A 26,212-nucleotide genomic window follows, 5' to 3' on the forward strand; every position below is an offset into this window, starting at 1 on the left:
GTAAAATTTAATTTATTTTTCTGCATCTCGCAATTCAGACCAGAGAGACGGCAGTGCGGGCGAGTGGTAGACGCCAGCACAACTTTGGCGGCTGGGTGAGCGGGTGAGTGGTAGACGCCAGCACAACTCAGGTGGTTGGGCGGCCAAACAGTAGATGGCAGCGTGACTTGGGCAGCCGGGCGGGTGGGCAGGTGAGAGGTAGTCGGCAGCGCAACTCGGTCAGCTGGCTGGGTGGCCGGGCGAACGGTAGTTAGCACTGCGACTCAGGCGGCCAGGCGGGCAAGCGGTAGATGCCAGCGCGACTCAGGCGGCCAAAGGGAGGGGTTAATGAGAGATGACATCGCAAATTTGGCTGACAGACAGAGAGACGCCAGCGCGACTCAGGCGGGTAAGGGGAGGGGAGTTCATATTATACATGGGGGTAACAGTTTACCCCCTTTTACCCCTCAAAAATGGGGGGTTTGCATTATACACAGAACGCATTGTACACAAATATTTACAGTAAGCCCATTCCACAGCTCTTTATCGACAGGGCCAATATTCAAATTCTTTAAGTATTTCAAGCATTCATTGAAAGCCAAGTTTGATACTGTTTCCACCACTCTTTGGGCTTCAAAAACTATATCTTACTATGTGACAAAGCTTTTCCTCAGATCACTACTGGTGGTTTTCTTAATCAGCTTTAATCTATGCCATGGGTTCTCAAGTTGTTATCCCCAATTAAAACATTTTTTTTCTTTATTCACATTAAGCCATTTATTAATCAAATGCTTCTATGAAATCACTCCACTACTTTTCTGCTCTAAAAAGAAAAAACATTCCTTGGACCACTCTACCAAATATTTTGTCATTTCAAATCCATTCTAATACATGATGCTACAGTATGTATTGAACACAATATTCCAGTTGTGAATGGATTGGTTTTTACAGAGGTCTGAAATAACTTTGTTTCTTACATCTTCATTAACATTTCCATCACTACAGGGTACCCCCCACCCCCCACCCTGCTCCTAGGATTTCTGGATGTGATAACTAAAATATCTAATATGTCTTAAGATATATCTACAGTTAAGAGTGAAGTCAGTAAATGTATTAAATCAGTGGATACAGTGCAAGAAATTTTTTTTAAATTGAAACAGCTTTTTTTGAATGTAAAAATCAAGTTGAACGTGATAAGGAAAAAATGGAGAAAGTGGAGGATTCTTTTGTGGATTGGGGAATCCAGAAGAAAGACTTACTGAAAGTCGGAAAAATAATGTGAAAATTGTGGGTCTCCTAGAAGACATTAAAGGGTCTGATTCATAAGATTTTTCAAGAATTGGATTCCCGAGGTGTTGAGCAAAGAGTTTTTTTGGAAGGTTTAGTATTGGAGAGGGTACATAGAGCGTTATGAAAGAAACTGTTGCCGGGACAACCATCACGAGCAGGCTTAGTTCGGTGCCTGAACTACCAGGACAGAGAAATGATATTACGGTTGGCGGGACAGAAGGCGACAAAGTCAATCTCAAATGATGATTCAAAATAACAGAGTATTTTTTTTTACGCAGATCTAAATCAAGAGATTATTAGGCGACAATGGGAATTTAATTCGGCTAAAGAAGTACTGTGGCGGAAGGGTTACAAATTTGCTTTTCGATACCCTGCTGTGTTTTATGTCAATTTTCAATCTCAATTTTTTGAGAATGACCATGATGCATTAATTTTTGCTAATTCATTACCGGATTTGCGAGGACATGGAAGAGTTTCGTTATCGTCGCCTAAAAAGAAGGCAAATTGAAATAGAAATGGGCATGGGAATGGGAAGAATTGGAAAAATGGAAAGAATGGAAAGAAAGAAGTTTTAACACAAAGTCTTATTGACATTGAAGATCCGGAACAATCATTGGGAATGGAGTCATCGGGTTGAATATATTTACAGTACTAGATTGTGTTGATGTGAATAATGTATTTCTGGCTGGGGATGGTGGAAATCTTTGATAGTCATCTGCCACTAGTGGGGTTTACCACAACCAGTTTTTTTAGGGCATTTCTACCTTTGGGTAGTTATTTTTGGGGATAATCCAAAAAATTTTACATTAAAAAAAATATTTAGGGGAGGGATAGTGGTCTTAAGTTACTATAAGGGGAGTGATATTTTGTAGTAAGTGATTATATTGTTAGTTTATAAGGATGTCTAATTTGAAATTTGCAACTTTTAATGTTCAGGGGTTAAATAATCCGATTAAGCGAAAGCGAGTTTTGGCTTATATCAAGAAAATGAAAATTGATATTGCCTTTTTACAAGAAACACATTTGACTGAAAAAGAACATTTGAAATTGAAGAGAGATTGGGTTGGACGTGTTTTTTTCTTCATTTAATTCTAAGGCAAGAGGTGTAGCAATTTTAATTCATAAGAATTTGCCTTTTGAATTGCGAACTATGGAAGGAAATGCTGGAAGGGTTTTAAGGGTGAACTGTAAAACTTTGGCTGAATCTTGGACTTTGCTTAATGTTTATGCACCTAACGTGGATGATGAATGTTTTATTTTGGATGCTTTTTTGTTGTTAAGTCAAGCTAATGAAAATATTTTAGTTGGGGGAGATTTTAATTGTGTCTTGGACCCTTCTTGGTCCCCAAAAAGTATAAAGAAATCAAAGATGGCAAGACAAATTGGATCCTTGATGAATGATTTAAATTTGGTGGATATTTGGAGAAGGGTCAATCCTACAGAGAAGGATTTCTCTTTTTATTCATCTCGACATGATTAATTTTCTAGAATAGAATTTTTTTAGTATCGACACATTTACAAGGAAGGGTATTACAGACAGAATATAAAAGCAGGGTTATATCAGATCATTCTTTATTATTTTTTTCTTGTGTAAGTTCAGAAGTGGTACGTTCATCTTATAGATGGAGAATTAATACAATGTTGTTGAAAAAAACAGAGTTTGTTACCTTTGTTAAAGAACAGATTACTTCGTTCTTGACTGAGAATGCTAATTCAGTAGAAAGTCGTTTTGTGTTATGGGATACATTAAAAGCTTACTTAAGAGGACAGATTATTAGTTATACTACTAAAGTTAAGAAGCAGTATATGGCAGAAAGTTTAGAATTAGAAAAGCAAATTGATGAATTGGAGAAGGAATTTCAGAAGGAAGTGACAGAAGATTAAAAAAAAGTGGCTTTGGCTAATTTGAAATTGCATTAAAATACGTTGCAGACTTAACAATTTGAACATTTAATTAATCGATCTAAACAGCGTTATTATGAGTTGAGTGAGAGGGCACATAAGGTACTTGCATGGCTGTTAAAGATGGAACAGGTTTCACGGACTATTAATGCTGTAAAAAAGAATTCAACAGTTACCTATAAACCTCAGGAAATTAATGATCAGTTTTATTCATTTTATAAAAATTATATACTTCTTAGGGGAAACAGGATAGTGGTTCTATTGATTCTTATTTATCTAAGTTAGCGTTACCAGCATTAGAAGAAGAGGATGTTATGGATCTGGAAGATCCTTTTACAGAATTTGAGATTAAGGCAGCTATGTTGGAGATGCCAAATGGGAAGTCACCAGGTGATGATGGATTTTCAGTGGAATTTTATAAAACCTTTTATGAAGATTTATCTTCTGCATTTGAGGAGGTATTACAACAAGGGACTGAACTGCATGAGTTACCAGAATCTTGCTCTAGTGCTTTAATTACTGTAATCCTGAAAAAAGATAGAGACCCGTTGAAAGTGTCTTTGTATCGACCTATTTCTTTATTGAATGTAGATTATAAAATTATAGCAAAAGTGTTAGCAAACTGACTTGCCAAGTATTTACCTAACTTAATACATGTTGATCAAACAGGTTTTATTAAAAAATAGAAATGCATCGGATAATATTCTTCGATTAATTAGTTTGGTCAATGCATATCGACAGCAGCCCAACCATCCAATGGTGGTTGCGCTTGATGCGGAAAAAGCCTTTGAAAGGGTCGAATGGGATTTTTTATTTAAGGTATTGGAGAAGTTTAAATTAGGCCCTTTTTTTATTGGTTGGGTTAAAGCTTTATACATGAACCCGATTGCTAGGGTGGTGACAAATGGTCAAGTCTCATCCTTGTTTAAATTGACATGTTCAACTCAACAAGGTTGTCCATTGTTACCAACCCTGTTTGTATTAGCTATTGAACCATTAGCTCAAACAATAACACAGAATGAATAGGTAAGAGGGATAGAGTTATGGATGAAGAGTACAAGATTAATTTATTTGCAGATGATGTTTTGATATATTTAACAAACCCAGAACAATCATTGCCACACTTGCAGGAATGTTTATTAGAATATGGAACATTATCTGGATATAAGGTTAATTGGGAAAAGAGTGAAATTTTGCCAGTTGGAGAAGGAGACTATTCAGAGTATAAAAACATTATAAAATTGAAATTATCTGATAAAATTAAATATTTACAAATAATTGTAAATACTGAGTATCAATCTTATTATAAACGGAGCTTCCAGATCCATAACATCCTCCTCTTCTAATGCTGGTAATGATAAGAATCAATAGAACCACTATCCTGTTTCCCCTCAGAAGTATATAATTTTTATAAAATGAATAAAACTGGTCATTAATTTCCTGAGGTAACTGTTGAATTCTTTTTTACAGAATTAATAGTCCGTGAAACCTGTTCCATCTTTAACTGCCATGCAAGTACCTTATGTGCCCTCTCACCCAATCGCAAATTGGGAGTTCACTTCGCTGAGCACAGTGGTGCTTCTTTTATTACAATAAATAAACTTGGGTTCTTTTAAAACAACTATTTTATTAACTAAAGCAAACAGCACTAAGAACAGAACACACACAGACAGGACTCATGTTAGGGGTCTTCCTACAAATGAGGGCTGATAGCAGACTCCTCAACCTCACAAGACTGAGAGCAAAAATAAAAATCAGGAACATTGTGGTGCATGAGCTACAGTTTGCTGATGACTGTGTACTAGTTGCCCACTCTCTCAAAGACTTACGGGAGATCACCAGTCACCTTGGGAGTGCTGCTAAGTGCTACAGATTGACATCAGCTTGAAAAAGATGGACGTTTTTGTACCAATTGACCCTTGGCTCAAGCTACGAAGAACCAACTGTCCTCATCGATGACACTCGTCTCAATGCCGCCAACAAGTTTTGCTACCTGAACACCACAATAACATCCTCAGCTTCTCTAAACGTAGAGATTGAGTCAAGAACCAGAAAGGCCTGCTTTGCCTTTGGTCAGCTGAAAGGTCAGGTTTGGTCATAGAACATCAGGTTGCCGACCAAGTGAAAGGTGTACAGGGCCGTTGTCATATCAGCCTTGCTATTTTGAGGAGAGACATGGTGCCCATATCAGAGTCACTTACATCGGCTTGACCAACTGCAGCAGCGTCACCTATGTTCTTTGATGAAGATCATCTGGCGGAGACAAGATTTCCAATATCAAGGTCCTTTCTCAAGTGGGTATGCCAGGAGTTTCGACCTTGGTGACGTCAGCCCAACTGCGCTGGGCTGGACATGTTATCAGAATACCCGTGGTACCCAAAAACTCAGAGGTCAGTGACAATGATACAAGGATGTTCTGCACAGGAGCCTCAAGAAAGCTGACAATGCCCCATCAATATGGGAGGATCTGGCTCAAGATCATTCACAGTGGAGGTATGCCATCAGAAAAGATGTGGATGCTGCTGAGAACAAGCTCAAAGAGGGAACAGAGGAAAGGCACAGGAAGCCACAACAGAGCTTCTTCCCATTGCCCTCCCAGGCCTCACCTGCCAAGTCTGTGGCAGCACTACCTGTCAAGGATCAACCTGTACAGCCACTCCAGGACACACACATCAAACCACACAAACTGACTGAAAGGAACCATCATCATCCGACAGGATGGATAGCCAGAAAAAGGCCATTGAAATTGATCATTTCCAGCACTCTCTATATGCCTTTTGTGTCAGTGGGCCTGAGCATCTCTAAAATTCCTTTCACCTTCCTCTTGTCTGACTCCACACCTGCCTCTGATAGTTTATTTCTCAGAAAAGTGATTTCCTTCACACCAAACTGACAATGTTGTCTGTTTAACTTTAATCTATACTTCTGGATATGTGTCAGCACTTTGATGAGCCTCTGATTGTATTGTTCTTGTGTTGATCCCCATAGGATCACGTCATCCATGTACACATATACCCCCATTATGACTTCTAGGATGTACTCCAATGTCCTGTGGAACACTTCCAAAGCTGAATAAATTCCAAAAGACATCCTAAAACAGGAGTATCAGCCAAATGGTATTAAATGTATGGTATTTTGTGCTATCTTCATGCAATTTTATTTGCCAGAAGCCCTGGGATGCATCCAATTTAGTGAAAAAATTTGCACTGGCCATCTCGCTTATAATTTCATCCCTGCTCGGAATCTGGCATTCAGGTCTTTTCTAAGTCCATGCACAGATGTAGGTCACCATTGTTTTGGACACACACCATTGAATTCACCCATTCTGTGGGCTCCTCCATTTTTTTTAATGATCCCTAGTGATGCCATTTGGTCGATTTCCTGCATGAGCTTTTCTTTTAGTGGTGCTAGAACCCACCTTGGGGCATGCACTACTGCTGTGCATCCTCCTTTAACTGTAACTTATAGGTGAATGGTAAAACTCCAAATCTCTTGAAAATGTCTGGAAATTGATCCAGTATTTCCTCTATACTGTTCTGAGCATTGTCACCACTGTTAACATGGTACACCCTCTTGACTAGGGTTTCTTAAGTTTTCACCTGCTTTGTCACCATGCAGTGAATAATGTCCATCTGGGACTACTGTAAACCTGAGCTGGTGCTCTTTATCTTTAACTTTCACCTTAAGTTTACATGTACTTTTTATGTCAAAGCTCTGTCCATTAAAGGCTTTGAGCAGTACAAGATTTCCATAAATGTATGGCTTTATCTTCATTGCCCTGATGCCACACTCACAGATCAAATTGAGCTGTGTCCATCTTGAAAAGAATATTTGTTCAATTTGTACACAATGACACAGTCAACTTATCCTATTTGACAGTGATTATTTCTTGTACTACCATGCCCATGAAAAGTGTATCATCGAGAGTAGTTTCTTCTATAGTGCATGCACTATAGAAGAAACGACTTCTTCTTGTTTCCCTTTGGAAAAACATTGATCTGCATAGTGATTCTGCCCTTTGCACTTATTACAGATTTTCCTATGAGATGGGAATTGCTTTGGCACATGTTTAGTGCCACATCATTTGCAATTGAATGTCTCTCCATCTTTTTATTGCTTCCTATATTCTCATATTTTGCTTGTTTGTGTATCCAGATGCTGTGCCTTAATTTTCTCTGGCTTTTACACTATCATTGAACTTTTCCATGTGCTGCAGACCTAATTCACTGGTGTGGAATATCTTCACAACTCCTGTTTAGGTAAGCTCTGTCTCTCGCAGCAACCTCTCTCTCACTTTCTTATCATTAATTCCAAATACAACGATCACAGATCATTGAAACTTGCAGCGATCCAAAATTGCATGTTCTTGCTTTTAATTTTAAGTCTGATAAAACATATCAAAACTCTCTCCCTGCAGCTATGTGCACAAGCAAAACACATACCTCTCAAAGGTTTCATTTTTCTTTAGTGAACAGTGCTCATCAAACATCTCGATAACCTTGTCGAATTTATTCTGGTCTTCTGCCTTGGCAAAAACAAATGTGTAGAAAACTTTTGGAGCTTGAAGTCCTGCCATGGTAAGTAGCATTGCAATCGTCCATGTATCCAGTTCACTATTGATTCCAATGGATTACAGGTACAGCATAAATCTTTGTTTAAACAACCTCCACTTGTGGTTGACATTTCCCATCCATTTTACAGCGTCAGAATTTTTAAACTCTCTATATTTTCCTTTGCGGATATTGACTAATATCAACTCACTATGTACACTGTGGTGTTTCTTCCACTCCTGGCACCATGTGATGTTTATTTTATTACAGTAAAGAAACTTGGGTTCTTTTAAAACAACTATTTTGTTATCCAAAGCAAACAGCACTAAGAACAGAACACCCACAGACAGGACCTCATGTGGAGGCATCCATCTTGAATCTACCCAAGATGCCACAATTCACAAACTCATCTCTGACTCCTCCTAGTGGTAGTACTCTATCACCACAAGCACCTCTGCTCCATCCACTACAACAGAGACTTTCCAATAGCCAGTCATTTAAATTCTGAGTCATACTCCCATACTCACATGTCTGTCCATGGCCTTCTGTTCTGTCCCACCAAGACCACCTGCAGATTGGAGGAATAACGTCTTATTTTCTGTCTAGGCACTTTCCAGCCAGATGGAATTAACATTCACTTCTCTGCTTTCTGCTAACCTTCCTGCCATTTTTCCCCTTCCCTTTTTCAGTTTTTTCCAGGTACCCCCTCACTTTCCACCCAGGCACCCCTACTCCCCTTGATTGCTGCTGTCCCCTCCCTCCCTTCTCCACCTATCATCTTCTGCCTTTGCCCCTTCTTCCCCCTTAATACTTTTGTTCAGGTGCCTGATTATTTTCTTCCATAACTTGATGAAGGGCTCAAGACTGAAACGTCACATGTATTTTTACCTTTGCTACATGAAGGACACTGTTTGACCAGTTGAGTTTCTCCAGCATTTTGTGTTTTTACTGATTAATAATCTGGCTCTTGTTGCATTTTACTGCAGTCCAGAAACACCTCTGCCCTATTGCCAAGCATTTACTTGATATATATCAGTAAGACAAAACATGTGGGCTGGCAGTGGTGTGACCCTGATTAGCAAACCCAGAGTGTAATGCCAAATAGCCAGGACTTGTAGATAGACCTGCAAATGACACACCCATGCAACTGCTGAGAAAACCTTTGTCAAATGGCAAAGCTACAGCCCAACATTGTTCTTTGACAAACAGTTAAGAATTTATGATCCTATGAACTCGAAAGTCTGCAGATGCTGTGATTATATTAAAAAGACTAAAATAATGGAGGAACTCAGAAGGTCTTACAGTGTCCATAGAAGATAAAGATATATAACCAGCACTTCAGACCTAAGCCCTTTATCAAGAGATGAGCAGAAAGCAGGCAGGCACCAGAATATAAAGGCTGGGTGAGGAGGAGCACAGGCCAACAGGCAAAAGGACAGAATTGGATAGGACAGGAGAGGAAAGGTGAGTTGACTGGGGGATGGGGTGGCTCTGTGAATGCAAAGCTGGAAGAAAGAAGAAAGAGGGAAAAGGAAAGAAAGAGAGAGAGACAGAAATAAAGGAGAAATAGAGATGGGGAAGGGGAGAAGCTAATAGAAATCAGGGAAGTTGATGTTAATGCCATCTGGTCACACAACTATTATGCCGGCGGGAACAAGGGATACAAGACACAAGTTCAGCTCTGACTCTCATTCTGCATTAAACTTTGTTCAAATTACGGGCAGAAAGGGTGCCCTTTTTGAACCATATTTCTGCTTATTTGGCTGTACAATTCATTACAGGTAAGTTATTCACACACTTTGATTGACTTTTCATACAAATAGAAATGGATGTAGATGATTTATGTCATACAAGAGGAAATGGGAAACGATCAGTCTTATACAGGTCAGCCTGATATTGTCTCAGCGTTCTGGTCCTTTAATGGAGGACGTTACTTGTAAGTTACATCGGGTTGCATTGTTCAGTTGGCTTGGTTTTGAGGTTAATTATAAGATGTTAATTAGTCCCATTAGAAGAATGAGCTTGTTCCTGTTTGTCCATTGTGGCAAAAGGTATCCTGACATTCCTTGTGTGATCTCCGGCAGTGTAATATCAATGCTGTTTCCATTTGACATCCTGTGTCGATTTCAAGATGATTAGTTCAATCTCTTGTTCTATCTGTGGCACAACTCAACAGGACAAATTTTAACATATGGATGAGTCCTCCAGCAACTGAATTGGTTTCAATTAGATACATTTAACATAATGGCAGCATGTAACCTTTGCAGACCTGGTGTGGGGTCAGATTTATTTCTACCCTTTAAGAGATGTCCTTATAAACTTTTACACTAATGTCAATTTTGAAGCCTAATTCCATCACAGAACTTACTGGCTAAATATACTATAAATGGGAAACAATAGACTGGATTTAGTGAGAGATAAGAATTTCAGATAAAGTTCTGAATAGTATATTTCCATACCTTTGAGTAATACTGACATCAGATAAAGTTCTCAAACAGTATCCAGCACCTATCAGGATTGCTAGATGCCAGAGAAGTGAATTTGCTAATTGTTTGGGATTGCATGTTGCACAGTTTAGCAACTGACCACTAGGGGTGCCAATTTAGATGTTCTTATTTTTAACTATTTTCTGCAATGTTTTTATCAGTTGCTTAAGGATGCTGGTGGCTTGAATTCTGGATAACGGGAATTTTACTGTATTCTGAAAAAGAATAAAACAAGAGCAGCTCAAAAGAAATCCTAGGGTGAGCTTTATATTCAATTCTGGTTGTAAAGTATCATTCTTTTAAGATTATAAGGAGTTGAAAATTTTCCTTGAAAGACTAGAATATTCAAGGACAATGGATAAACATGCACTTTTATTGTTCATTTTGCTAATTTTTAACCTAAGGGTCACTTGCATTTTTGACTATTACTGGTAATCAATCGTGATGTTCTTTTTGGAACAGGTTCAATCTATGTAACGTCTTATGTACAAAAAAAATATTTGTTTCAAAATAACTACCCACCTCTACTGCTACCCCCAACTCTGAATTGATTTGTTTTCGATTGATATGCTATGTATGTGGAATCAATTCAGAAAATGTTCTGGGAACAGAGGAGTTCATCTTTTCCATTGTGGTGAATCATTTATTTCAGCATTGTTTTTATCAGTAACTTATTGATTGATAAAAGGGTGAGGTATTTGCTCAAAAATTATAAATGGTAATGATGGCAAACTCATTAACCAAAGTTATTAAAACATGCCTATGGTCTTGATCTGAATTTTAGTTATTTCCTCATGCATTTTTACAATGTAAAATTAAAAATGTTAATTCATTCTGAATGTGTCTCCTGGACAAAGCAGCAAGATTAAGCCATCAGAACTAGTCCAATGACCATTACATTTCTAAAAATTGATTAATAGCCTGTTGTAATTTCATTTGGATGATATTTAAAAAAAAGTCAACCATTTCATATATATTACACCAAATTTCAAAATTTCAAAATGCAATTGGTATCCTGCTCGGAGAACAACACCAGATATGGATTAGCAAATCAGAGAAGTCACACTGGATAAAACAAGTATTCAGGATGATATCAATATTGCTAAAGGTATGGAAATATACAACTAATTTATTTTCAAAAAGGGTGCTTTGCCATTCTCTTCCAAGTCATTGGCCAGAGATAGATGAGTTTTGACACTTTGCCTTGTGAAAATCAATTAACATAATGGCAGCGTGTAACCTTATTGTGGGGATGAAAGACTGCAAGGGTCAGAATCAAGCTAAGTTGGTTCTCAGAGCCAGCTCTGTCTTGTGGGATGGCTTACTATCCCATTATCTCAGGGATAGTAAATGCAGTCACAGGAAAAGGACAGCAGTAGAGCATAGGTATAGTACATTCATTGTTAGTTGTCCCAGAACAGTGGTAAAATGCAGGACGCACAGTATATTAGTAAAATAAATGTCACAAGAATAATATAATAATCATAAGGAACATATTTGCATGTAGATTTGTTGTAGGGGTTAAGAACCAGACCAAGATCGAGGTACAAAGCACAGGTTTATTTTGGGGATGCAGATGGAGCAACAGGGTTGAAATGGTAAAATGAGCCTTAACACACAATATGCAAGGGGTGAAAAAACACTTCAAATAACAAGGAAAAAACTGACAGAACTGGGGAAATGACACAAATATACATACAATCAACAGTCAGAATCAAGGTGATACTACGTGTCCCCACCACTTGACCAGCACGGACACGGCTCTAGCTACCTAACCTCGGAATTCACCCCAACCCAGAGCAAAAGGTGATACGTGCCACGAGGGCTTCAAAAAAGAGAGAGAACAAAGAGAAACACGGTCCTTTATAACCTTGCAGCAGGTATTGGGGGGGGCGAAACACTCAGGGCAGGCTGGGCCCCGTTGGTTGCTGTGGCCAGTGGCCACAGGTGATTCACCTGGGCTAATTGGGTGAACGTCAGGGCTACTCCAGCACCTGATAATTTAGATGGGCCAATCGTGGGGGTCACCTTGATGGTTTGGGGTTAGTCTGACCTTAATTGGCATGTGATGTGTCCTCTGAATAGGAGTGCAGCAGCGCCACCATGTGGTGGCCACAGTCTCTATTACAAGATTGCATAAACCAAATGGGCTGTGACAGTGAAAGTTGAATTCATGGAGTATACAGGTGATGGGCTTCTAGACAGCTATATTGAGAAATCAACGAAGAAACAGGCCATATTAGATCTAGAATTGTGCCTTGAGAAAAGGGTTAATCTGCTAATCCAAAATAATTAATGAGAAGAGCTAATCAATTAAGAAAAATGGCATTGCTGCTGGAGATGCTGTACCGGCAGCACTGCCTCTGTTGCAGATCCAGGTGAGCAGGGAGCTAAGACACAGTGCTGCTCCATGGGGTCCTACCACCCGGTCCTAACGCTGTCAACTCCGTACAGGCTTTAAACAGCTTGTTAAAGGAGCCGACTGTGATTTTTTTAATATCCTGCAACACAGGGTCTTTGGCCAAGATGGTGGTGCCTGTGCTGGACAGTGCACCATGAAGGGTTGCAGATTCTAGAGGAGCAATGGAACAGTACAGGGCACCAGAAATGAGAACACCTCCCTCCCCCCTGCCCTCCTCACCTTTCCCAATTGAGAAGCACAGGAGATGATGCTACAGAATGATAACCATGGTAGCTGACCAGCAAGGAGCTCAACTGCTGAAGGACCACATAGACACTGGGCTGTTAATGACTTGCAGTTGAAGGACACAGGCTGTGGGCAGCTGGAGACTGCTCATGGGGACCACATATCGGAACCAGGATTCTAAAGGGTGCTGAGAGCAAGAAGGGCTTTGGGGGCTGAAGGCTTCCTGATTGCATTGGAGGTTTGGATCTAGAGCTGATAGTTTGAACCAGAGGCTGCGGGAGAACAGGAGGTGAATCCACGGACATTCAGTGACTTTAAAAGGACTCTTTTTTGCTTCTCTTTTATTGTTAGGGGTGTTGAGCAATGCTCATGGCAATTCTGTTTCCCTTATGGCAGACAAAAGTTGAAGTATATCATGTATATCATATTTTTAATGTATTATTGTGTGATAATAAAAATAAGTTTTGAACCTTTGATTCTTTGATTATCAGTAATTTAAGGGACACCAGGGATATATAAAAATGCAATGTACTCAAGCTCAATCCAAATTGAGGATTAAACTAAGTCAACATGGGGCACAAGATGGCTATAGTAGATTGTATCATTGCATCATAAGTTAAGAGAGTACAGAAGCAAAGGTGAACATCTGAAGAATGAATAAACAGTTTACAGAGAATATTTATTCCTTCAAGGCTAAAAGTGAAGCATTGGGAACTGCAGACTAGGCATGACTTCATAAGCCCTATAATGTAACCGACGGTTAACATTACCATGCAGAAGTATTGGGGAAATTTTGGAATTCACTAAATAAATTAATGTGACTGAAAGAAGATAAATTCATCTGATCTAAAGACCTACATTCTAGGGTTTTGAAGGAGGTGGCAATGGAAAAAGTGAATGTGGTGGTTGTCATCTTCCAAAATGTATTGATTCTAGAATGCTTTTCATAACTTGGAAGAGAGCAAATGTAACCTGACAAGTAAAGAAAGGAGAGAAAAATATTGGAATACATTATTAAGAAACTGTTAAGAGAGAATTTACAGTAATAATACCATTGGCAGAGTCATCCTATATTTATGAAAGAGAAATCATGCTTGATAAATCTGTAAGAGTTTTTTGAGGTTTTAATTAACAGATTAGGTAAGGGTGAACCAGCAGATGTAGTCCATTTGGAAGTTCAGAAGATCTCTCATAACCCACCACACAAGACAAAATTAAACAAAATAAGATGTGTGATAATATAGAGGCACAGATTAAAGATTAGTTAATGAACACAAAGCGGAGAGTCAGAAAAAACAGATAATTTGGTTGGAAGGCTGACTACTAGGATGCTGCAGGGACCAGTAATATTCTACATATTCACAACCTATGTCCGTGAATTGAATGAGGTAATCAGGTGGAATAAATCCAATTTTACTCATGAAACAAGGTGAGGTGATAAATTGCAAGATGCATTCAGAGGGGCTTCAAGAGGAAATAAACAGATCAAATGAATTGACCAGGACAGGGTCGATGACATACAGTATAATATGGAAATAAATTAAGATCAAATGCTTTAGAAGAAAGTGGATTTTTTAAATAATAAGATCTTGAAAGGTAGTGTTCAGAAGGACCTGAGTTTCCTTATTTATGAATAACTCAGAATTGACATGCAAGGAATTAAGTTCAAGTTCTTTGCTATATGTTATGAGGTAGAATGAGAAAGTTTGTTTTGCTTGCAATATAGCCCAGTGATTCTCAACCTTTTTCTTTCCACTCACATACCACTTTAAGTAATCCCTATGCCATCGGTGCTCTGTGATTAGTAAGGGATTGCTTAAGGTAGTATGTGAGTGGGAAGGGAAAGTTAAGAATCACTGTTCTAGACCCAATTGTTACCGAAATATTTTGCTTGAGAAAATTTGCCATTGGCCTATTTCCTATGAAACTGTGCACATGATGAGTCAATTAGGTACATGTAAAACAATGGTTTTCAAACTTTTTTTTTCTACCCACATACCACCTTAAGCAATCCCTTACTAATCGCAGAGCACCTATGACATAGGGAATACTTAATATGGTATGTGAGTCGAAACAAAAAGGTTGAGAACCACTGATCCAGCTGATCAACCCATATATGGTACAATAATAAAAGCCCAGTAGCGTGCAAAGTTACAGTTGTAAACAGTTAGAACAGAGCAAGGGCATCTTCTTTAACTAGTGTGACGTTCATTCAGGAGTTTAATATTCGTGGGAAAAAAACTGTCCTTAAGTCCAATGGTATGTGATATCACACTCGTGAATCTTCTTCCCGATGGGAGGAGAGAGAAGAGAAGGTGGGCCGAGTCCTTTAATATATTGGTTGCTTTTCCGAAGCAACAGGAAGTACAGAAGGTATTGATGAAGTGGATGGGAGTCTATGCAAAGGTCTGAGCTACATTTACAACTCCCTGCATTTTTTTGCAGCCTTGGGCAGAGTAGTACTCCTACAGCACAATGATACATCCCAAAAGGACACATTAAATGATGCATCTGCAGAAGTTGTTGAGGGATGCAGGTGACATGACAAATTTTCTCAAGCTTCTGAGAAAGTAGAAGTGCTGGTGAGCTTTCTGGACTGTAGTGTCAATATGATTGGACCAAGACAGGTCATTGGACATGTTTGCACCTGAGCATTTACTTCTACTTTCTCCATCTAGACACTGTTGATGTGGACAAGGGTGGAAGCTCCACCCCTCTTCCAGAAGTCTGTGTCTCAGGTAATCAGGAGCTCAAATTGCACAAAATCTACTTAAATTGACAACTCATTTGCCTCCCTAAACATTTCCATCACTAATCACCTCTCAGTGTACCAATAATATGTATTTTAGCAATTAGTCAAGGATTTTCAAATCCTTGGTCTCTAATGCTCAGAAAGGAAGGAGCATGAGCATGCCACCACATGTAAATTCACTTACGAGCCATTTTGTTTGGAAATGAACTGTCATTATTTATTTCATTAGTATTGGGAGAAAGTTCTGAAACACTCCTCCAAAGGCACTGTCAGCTTAACTTCTGATTCAACTTCCCCACCACTTTCTCCACAGAAATTAGGGATAGTCGAATAAATATTAGACCAGGTGAATAAATAATCATATAAATTAAACAATTAGATATGGCTAAACAGCAAATTCTGGTTGCGATACTTTGGCAGCCATGTTATATTGATTGATCTCTAATAACTTCCATCATGATACTGTGTGTCACCTATTGATATTCTTACTTCCTCTGGCACATGTCGCTCTTTCATCTCCTTCTTTTCTACTAAAGCATAGATAAGATTGGGATCCATCTAGAACCTACCATTCCGAAACACATGCCAGAAGTACAAACAGATAATTCTAATCTAAGATGAAGAATGCCTTTTTGTCAGTGATGCTAAACAAAAAGCTTGACTTTCTTCTCAAATCGATGTAAATGATTCGAAAGGCTGACGTATTGTCCTAACAACCTCTGAAACACACAGTCGGACCATTTGCTGTAGTTTAAGCTTAAACTGTCTTTTGGTGAAATCTGAGGCAATATGGAATGACCTATTTTGCACCTGACACCAAAGCAAACATTATCCCCATGTGTTGTCAAGTGATTGATGTTCTTGTTATACAGCAACGTTTGCACTTCCAAATATTAGAGTATTTAGCTATAAGAGTATCCTGGGAATCTGAAAAATGATGGAAATAAAGGAAAGTTGTCTGTGAAGAAATTGAAATACTGCTAAGATGATAACTTGAACCTGCTGAGGAATGTTAAATGAATTGATAACGTGAGGATTTCTAATGTCACATCAGAGACTTGGAATAATTTTGTTTATTCCTGGAACAAAGCCACTGTAACTTTCCATTTACAAATTTCTGGGAGCTCTTTATAAGTAATTTATTCACAGATAAGAAACAAAAATATTTCATCACTTATGCAGAACACCCTAGGCAGTACAATTACAAGCTCATTAAACAAAACTGTAATTTTGATAGTAATCTGCCTTTAAATTTTATACCCTGTATTTCCATGGCATAAAAGCATTAGCTCTTTCCCTGGAGTTCACCCCGAAGACAAAAACAGCCAGAATATTTAAATTGAAACTCTACAGGGTATGTATGGATTTCTATCTAAGTTGTTTTTACATGAATTTCCCCAGCTTCATTTCAATTGAGTTTTATTTCAATGCATTTGTTACCTACTAAATAATAGATATCAAGTAGCCATAATTTCTAATGAAAACTTTGCAAACCTACTCAATAATAGATATGCCAACTTTTCATTAGGAATCATGGCTACTGATTTTTTTCTAACTGCAGAACAGAATTCATTAATGGAGCCAAAGAAAACAATTGTTGAGGAGGTACCAGTCCCGCAACAAGATAATATTAAAGACATCCTTTTAAAAGGAATAAGATATCTATCCGGTGATATGAGAGAATTTGGTTACTGGATCAAAGGTAAGTGAATATTTTTAAAAATATTCTCAGCATTTGCAAATAAAAATAATAAATGACCAGTGTGTGTGAGGACAAAGATTTATTTCAGAGATAAATGTAAATCAAATATACTGTATTTACATTAGGAATGAAAGATATAATATACAATTTTGTTGATAAATATAGCCAAAACAGCTGTAAGGTTTTCTGCTTCGGAGAATATTTTAGAAAGAATTATATTACAGAATTGTTCTGTAGATTATGATTGCTTCTGGACTACTATTCAGTATCAGGCTCAGGGTATTGTCAAGAATAAATATATTAAAATTAAACCTAAATAAATTCCGAGCTTTGCTTAGGACAAGGAGACTTAACAGAAACAATTATCATGAGATTAAATTATTTGGATACAATTGAATATAAGATTATTCTGCATCTTTATCTGTGAAGTGGTTAAATGGAATAAATATTTTCTTGGTCTGTCCTTAAACCTAGTCCTCTTGTCATTTTTATTGTTAAAATATTTCCAGATCTTTCACATCATTTTGCATTTCCACAGTGTCAGTAATATAGGGTATAGTAAGTCAAATATTTGTACAAAGGCAAACAAAAATCAAATAACAGGACTGTTGATTACAAGGTTGATTGAAGAGGCACGTATTAAGGAGAGTGTGAAAGGGGGAGAGAATTTGGGACAATAGACAATAGACAATAGACAATAGGAGCTGGAGTAGGCCCTTCGGCCCGTCAAGCCAGCACCGCCATTTTACAGATCATGGCTGATCACTACCATCAGTACCCCTTTCCAGCCTTATCCCCATAACCCTTAACTCCTTTGCCCACTAGAGTCTTATCTAACTCTCTTTTGAACATAATCAGCGAATCTGCCTCTACCACCCTCTGTGGCAGAGCATTCCACAGATTCCTAAAGGGCCTACCCTGTATACTTAAACTATGCCCTCTAGTCCTCGTCTCCCCCATCACTGGGAACAAGTAATCTGACTTCACCCTGTCTATCCCCCTGATAATTTTGTAGACCTCAATCATGTCCCCCCTCATCCTTCTAAACTCCATCGGATACAAGTCCAGTTTTTCTAGCCTTTCAGCATATGTCAACCCCGCCATCCCTGGAACTAACCTTGTAAATCTGCACTGCACACCCTCTATAGCTAGTATGTCCTTCCTCAAAATTAGAGACCAGAACTGGATGCAATACTCCAGGTGGGGTCTCACCAGGGCCCTGTACAACTGCAGAAGGGGGTCTCTGTTCCTATACTCCAATCCCCTCTTTATGAAAGCCAACATGCCATTTGCCTTCTTCACAGCTTTCTGAACCTGCATGCTAGTCTTCAGTGACCGGTGAACAAATACTCCCAGGTCCATTTGCACCTCCCCACTCCCTAGCTTGTCTCCATTTAAATAATACTTGCAGAGCAGAACATCTAAACCTCCAGATCCATACTTAACAAGATTGAGCAAAGGAAATATGGAATGCACAGAGCAGTGGTTCTCAACCTTCCCTTTCCACTCACAGACCACTTAAAGTAATCCCTATGCCATCAGTACTCTGTGATTAGAAAGGGATTGCTTAAGGTGGGATGTGAATGGGAAGGTTGAGAACCACTGCTCTCAACCCAATTGTTACTGAAATACTTTTCTTGAGAAAAATTGTCATTGGCCCAATCTTTTGGAGTTATGAAACCGTGCACATCATGGGAGTTATGAAACCATGTACATCATGAGCCAATTAGATATAATTAAAACAGAGGTTTTTCAACCTTTTTCTTTCCACCACATACCACCTTAAGCAATCCCTTACTAATCACAGAGCACCTATGGCATAGGGAATACTTAAAGTGGTATGTGAGTAGAAAGAAAGAGGTTGAGAACCACTGGTTTAACATAATATATCCTGGTGTAATGTACATTCATGTCTTCATCTATTCAGCCAAAGCTCTAAATTTAAACATTGCATTAATTTAAGGATGGTGATCAAATGTCCTCAAAGCCCTTTATCTATTTATCATACCACCATAAAACTTTAAAGCTGTGTGCTAATCTACTTGAGCAAATGAGTGACCCTGGTACTCTAGCCTTCAAACAATTCACTAACATGAATAATCTAGTCTTGACCATCTTTCTGACAGTTGAAGTCTGCTCAGTATTAATGCCACAGCATTTCCTGACATTAAATCCAATAACATTTTTAAAGTGCCACATTAGCCATGAAGCATTTTGAGACTTTTCTAGGCCCTGAAAGATGTAAATTTAACTCTGTCTTGCTTTTGTTCTTTATTGGCCCATCTATTTTTTTTCCTCAGGACAGCAGCAGCTAGACAAAGCTAGACAAAGAAGCAAACAATTTTTACTAGGATGAAGTAACATCTGATGTTTGATTTGATATTACTCCTTATTTTTAAAATATTTTGATCATAACTCCTCAAAGATTCAGAATTCTATTGGAAAATTTAGTGCTGGCACTAAACTATGGCACCACCCACAAGCCACTTATGTTCTATCTCATTAATATGGTTGTAGAATTCAGGCATCCCTAACTATGCAGTTTATCACTTTTACACAATTTTATAAGCACTAGGGGAAACCAGCTAATGGTGATGACTGCAACTTATAAGGAAATGTTCAGTTCTGTAAATGAAGATGCAACATAAGAATATAAAAAATAGGAGAAATAGACCATTCAGCCCTTCACATCTGCTCCATCACTAAATGAGATCATGGATGAACTAAAAATCAAAGGCACCACTCTCCTGCACAAACCATATGTCCCATGATTCCCTTAATATTCAAAGTAATTATTAAGTCATACATTTGTACAGTACAAAAACAGGCCCTTCAGCCCACTACATCAATGCTGATTTTTGTGTCCAGCAAATTAATCCCATTTGCCTGCATGAGGATGAAATCATTTTATGCTTTGCCTACTTCAGAGGTTGTCTGAATACCTCTTAAATGTATCAGATTCCATCATCTACTCTGGAAGCACATGCAGATACAAACCATTCTCTATATAAAAAAACTTTACCTTCAGATCCTCTTTAAAACTCCTGCTCTTTATCTGAAACAATGTCATCTTGTTTTTGTTACCACTACAATAGTAAAAAGATTCTGATTATATCCTCTCATAATCTTACATACTTCCATCAGCCTCCTTTGCTCCAGAGAATACAAGCCCACCTTATCCAATCTAACCTCATAAGTAAACTCCTCCAATTCATAAAACATCCTGGTAAGTCTCTTCTTCACTGTCTTCAGTGGAATCACATCCTTCTTGTAGTGTGGCAAAGAGAAATGTATCATAATATTTCAAGTGCAGCAAATAGCATTTGCAACATGATGTCTCAACTCTTAAATTCTATGCCATGACCAATGCATGTCATAAACCTGTCTTGCTAATTTCAAGGAATTGTGGACATGAACCCTTTGGCTTCTTAGTTCATCAAAAAAAAATTAGTGCCCTGTCTTTTAATTTCTATACTACCCTGATCAGACTTAGCAAAATGCATAATCTTGTACCTGTCAGAATTAAATTCCATCTGCCAATGCTTTGCACAACTTGATAACTGATATATATCCTTCTGTATCTTCAATAACCTTCCTTGTTAACCATAATACCACCAATTTTCATTCATCCTCAAACATACTAATTCTTCCTTCCACATTCACACTCGAAGCATATATACTGTATACCTTCACCTTCTTAATACCTACATGCTTCAGTTAATCAATATATTCCTTCCTAAACTCACAATGGTCCATGTCTTTGAAGGTTACAGATGATAAGTATTCTTTTAGGACCTCACTCATATCCCTAGCCCCAACAGGATCCAGTCTTTCTCTAGCTCACCCAATTCTCCTAATATACTTAGGGTCATAGAGTTCTGCAATTTGTAAACAAGCCTTATGGCCCAACTTGTACATGCTTATCAAGCTAATCCCATTTACCTCCATTCAACCCATATTCCTTTACAACTTTCTTACGTGTGTATCTGTCCAAAGGTCTTGTAAACATTACAATTATTCCTACCTCTACCGCTTGCTATGGCAGCTTATTCCATATATCTACCATCCTCTGTACGAAAAGGGTGCCACTCAGGTTCCTTTTTCATCTTTTCTATCACTACTTTAAACCTCAGAAAATTGTAGTCCCTGTGTAACACGACTGATTACACTCAGAGACTTAAGAGGAGTACAAACACGCTTTTAATAGCTTACAATCAATGGCCAGTAATATACAATAGACCTCAGGTGAATTTGAGGTAAGGTGGGAAAGCCAGGATTTATATTGGGGTAGGCGAGGGTGGTGCCAAGGGAGGAGCCAGCCATCTGAACTACACACAGTCAGTGAATTCCTGTTCACTGCATTCACCCCTCCTTCAGAAGAGAACCTGCTGGTGAAAAACAGGGACCATCCATTCAAAACACTAATAATTTACAAATATTTACAAGTTGAGTCTGTCAGGAGGTCTAGTTATTCCAGTTGAGCGTCTCAACACTGATGGACTTTGGGCTTCCTGAACTTCCTGGACCCCCTGTGGTGCTGGGTTACTGGGTTTCGAGGGTTCCAGCTCTGGTCACAGAATGGATTGACCCACTTCCCAAGCTGTGTTGTCCATAACCCTGGGTGGGGTACATTGGTTTGAGGTGTTGAATCCTCTGTTCTGGCAAGTGCTAGGTCTCTGATCTAGATGGTGTCCTCTCTGCCATCAGGGTATGGCACTTAGGAAAAGGTTGGGTTGACGTGCAACAGGTGCACCTTCTCAACCACTGGGTCTGTCTTGATCCTCCTCACGTGCTTTTTCTGCAGGACTGGCCCAGTGCCTTTAGCCAAGCCAGGAGGGTGGTCCCGGACATAGATTTCCCTTGGAAAGTGAACATTAGCTCATGAGGAGTTGCATTGGTCGCAGTGCAGAGAAGCGACCTTATGGAGTGAAGCACCATGGGTAGGACGCCATTCTCCACAACATAGCCCAGGATCGCCAGACGTTTCGTCCGGAACATGCACTTACTGGAGTTATTCATGAAGTTCAGGGCCTTGGCCATGTGGAGAAACTTCTGAAGACTGCTGTCATGGTCTTCCAGAGAGTGTCTACAAATAGCGGCGTTGTCGAGATAAGGGAAGGTGACCCTTAACCCATATTCATCGACCATTTGTCCATCTGTTTCTGGAAGACCAAGACCCCATTTGTGATACCAAAAGGGACACTCTGGAATTGATAAAGCTGTCCTCTGCCTCAAATGCTGTGTAGAGGTGGTCCTCGGAAGGGATCGGTAACTGATAAAGTAGTTTTCAGGTGAATGGTCGAATAGACCCAATACTGCGCAATTTTGTTTACCATATCGAAAATTCAAGGGAGGGGTTATGCGTCCAGGAGTGTGAAATGATTAATTGTTTGGCTATGGTCAATCACTAGCCTTGACTTTTCTCCCCCTTTTACAACTACCACCTGGGCTCTCCATGGATTGTTGCTAGGCTCAATGATATTTTCTTTAAGCAGCCCCTGCATCTTGGTTCTAATAAATTCCCAATTCCCCACACTCTATTGCCTGCTCTTTCTGCCTATCGTCTTGCAATCGGGGGTCAGGTTCGGAAACAATGGGGGGGGGGAATCAATATTTAGGGTGGAGAGACTGCATGTGGCGTCAAGCTTTTGGGAACCTCCGTTCTGCACCATATAACCATATAACCATATAACCACTTACAGCACAGAACAGGCCAGTTCGGCCCTTCTAGTCCATGCCGTAACAAATCCTCACCCTCCTAGTCCCACTGACCAGCACCCGGTCCATACCCCTCCAGTCCTCTCCTCTCCATGTAACTATCCAGTCTTTCCTTAAATGTAACTAATGATCCCGCCTCGATCACGTCTGTCAGAAACTCATTCCACATCCCCACCACCCTTTGCGTAAAGAAATTTCCCCTCATGTTCCCCTTATAATTTTCTCCCTTCAATCTTAAACCATGCCCTCTAGTTTGAATCTCCCCCACTCTTAATTGAAAAAGTCTATCCACGTTTACTCTGTCTGTCCCTTTTAAAATCTTAAACACCTCTATCAAGTCCACCCTCAATCTTCTACGCTCCAGAGAAAAAAGCCCCAGTCTGCACAACCTTTCCCTGTAACTCAAACTTTGAAATCCTGTCAACATTCTCGTGACCTTCTCTGCACTCTCTCTATTTTGTTTATATCTTTCCTATAATTTGGTGACCAAGACTGTACACAGTACTCCAAATTTAGCCTCACCAATGCCTTGTACAATTTCATCATAAACTCCCTACTCTTGAATTCAATACTCCGATTTATGAAGGCCAACATTCCAAATGCCTTCTTCACCACACCATCTACCTGAGTATCAGCCTTGAGGGTACTATTTACCATCACTCCTAAATCCCTTTGTTGCTCTGCACATCTCAATAGCCTACCATTTAATACATATGACCTATTTAGATTTGCCTTTCCAAAATGTAACATCTCACACTTATCTCTATTAAATTCCATCAACCATTTCTCAGCCCACACCTCCAGCCTTCCTAAATCACCTTTTAATCTACGGTAAACTGGGCCAAAGCTTTTAAGGTGGCACAGGAAGTCCAGGCCCAGCAACACAGAAGCACACAAATCCTTCAGTAGATACTAATGGAACTTACAAAATTCCACTTCTTTCACAGTCAGATGTACTGTACAATATCCCTGGATATTCGCAGAATGCAAATATGATGCTAGATAAATACGATAGTCTGTCGGATACACTTTTAAGTGTATCTGCAGAGCAGTTGCAGAGTTTATAAAGTTTTCAGTAGAGCCAGTGTCTACCAAACAACCAGTCAAGTGTCCTTTTATCTTCATCTCTTGTCATTGAGTTATTCAATTAGTGAGGTTTTGCCTGATCAAGGACAGCCAAGGCCAATGCTCCAGAAATCACGTTGCTCCTCATTTTGATATTGATTCTTTCATCTTGACGTGGGCAGACAAGATGGCACCAACCACAAAGTGTGGCAAGATAGCCACCCTCTGTCTTGATCTGAGGGAGGACTAGGTGGCATTGACCATGAGGTGAGGCAAGATGGCTACCATTTCTTCCCATGATGCTTCACTTCCAGTAGCAGGTCTCACCACGAGGCACAACAAGATGTTGATAGCAAACAGCATGGGGAGGCCTGGGCCAGAATTTTGGGACTCCACATAGGTCAAACACCGATTCGGGGATCGCACATGTATCCACCTGCTTTGGGTTCCCCTTGGCCCTGCAGACCTTCACCCAGTTTCCCCGCTTACTGCATCCTGAACACATGGCATTCTTCACGGGACATTGGTCTCAGGGGTGCTGTGCCTGCCCACAGAAGTAGCATCCCTGGTCACACATGGCTGCGGTAGTCAGCACTGGGGCTGTGGGGGTCACCTGCGCCCCACTGACCTGGTCTTCTGAAAAGGCGTCACTTTCACTTGTGAGGTTGTCAGCTCCAAGTTAGACCTGTTAGAGTGCTTTTGCCAGCTCTAGGGTGCCGGTCAAGTCTTTCTTCCCAACTCTAGCAGTCCCTCACATACCTCAACCTCACTCCTGCCATGAGAGTGTCCCAGATTTGTTCTTCCTTTCTCACCTAGGCTGTGACTATCTCGTAGTTGCATTTCCTAGTCATGGCCCACAGTTCAAGGACATAATCATCCAGCAACTCTTGCTGACATTGAAAGAGTCAGTGTCTCGTCAGAACGTCGTTCTGAGGCCTCAGGTAGCGGGCCTTCAAGTCTTCTGTAGCAGATTTTCATGTTGCACAGTCTCTGATGACAGCAAGCCACTTGGGGCCAACTCAAGAGAGAAGTGCAAGCCTCCAGAGACTATCTGAGTTGAAGACAACCTGCGTAGCCATCAGATAAGACTGGAAGCACTCTAGCCAGTAGGTGAATCCCTCCAGGGCAACTGGGGACAGAGGGTCAACCTGGAATATGCCTAGCTTCAACGGGGCTTCCATCCTGCTTCAAAAGCTAAGCTATTAAAATTGTAACATGACTGAATTCACTCAGAGACTTCAAAGGAGTACAAACACGCTTTTAATTGCTTACAATCAATGGTCGGTATGTACAATAGTCCTCAGGTGAATCTGAGGTAAGGTGGGAAAACCAGGGTTTATATTGTGGTAGGTGAGGGTGGAGCCAAGGGAGGAGCCAGCCATCTAGTCAACTACAGCTCTTTCTCTGGTAGGTTTTTGAGAAAATTTATAGTTAGTACTATTTTATCAAATTTCTCCCTATCTAAGCCTCTTAAATGAAGGTATTTACAGTCAATAACTTAAAAATTTAAATCCTCCATTACTACAACTCTATTGCTTTTAAAACTAACTACAATTAACCTTTGTCTCAAGAACACTCAGCAATTACGTAACTTTTTTGGATCGAAAATTCCAAAGATCCACACTGTGAGTGAAGAAATTTCCATTCACCTCAGTCAACTCCTTGCTGTGAGATTCTTTGTTATGGGCCCCCAAGCCAAGTGAAGCATTATCCCTGCATCTGCTGCATGTGTGTTGCTCCCTGTCAAGACCTGAAAGAATCTTACAGACTTCAATGAGATCTCCTCTCATTCTTCTAAATTTGTGAGAATATAAATCCAATCTGCTTAATCTCTCTTCATGGGACAATCCTTATTCAGCAATCAGCACACTGTTCTGCAATGTCCGTCTGCATAATTAGTTTATTTATGTTATTCTTTAACTATAAATCTACATCACTCTTCTTACTTCATCGAAGTTGCTTGCTCACAGAAGTTCCCCACACTCAATAGACACTGACCTAACTAGGCATTTAAATTCACATAATCCTTATGCTTGTATTCAAGAAAGGACAAGTTCAGAATCAGATAACTTCATCTCTAACTATTCATTCATTACCTAATTGAATAGTAAGCAATAACTA

General features: G+C 39.5%; 1 protein-coding gene across 4 annotated transcripts in view; it reads left to right on the forward strand.

Moving 5' to 3' along the window:
- The window catches only part of LOC138757240 (urea transporter 2-like), a 158,786-nt gene that overhangs the window by 58,710 nt on the left and 73,864 nt on the right, over window positions 1–26,212 (forward strand). For 2 of the 4 annotated variants that reach the window (XM_069924240.1, XM_069924242.1), the window contains exons 2-4: window positions 10,369–10,465; window positions 15,533–15,592; window positions 17,168–17,308. In XM_069924240.1, coding sequence (XP_069780341.1) covers window positions 17,182–17,308 — 127 coding nt within the window. In that variant the 5' untranslated portion in view covers window positions 10,369–10,465; window positions 15,533–15,592; window positions 17,168–17,181. Of the gene's footprint in view, window positions 1–10,368; window positions 10,466–15,499; window positions 15,593–17,167; window positions 17,309–26,212 lie in introns of those variants that run through there. The other 2 variants (XM_069924241.1, XM_069924244.1) reach the window with 2 other exon arrangements.

Source organism: Narcine bancroftii, chromosome 3, assembly GCF_036971445.1.
Source record: "Narcine bancroftii isolate sNarBan1 chromosome 3, sNarBan1.hap1, whole genome shotgun sequence".
NCBI lineage: Eukaryota > Metazoa > Chordata > Chondrichthyes > Torpediniformes > Narcinidae > Narcine > Narcine bancroftii.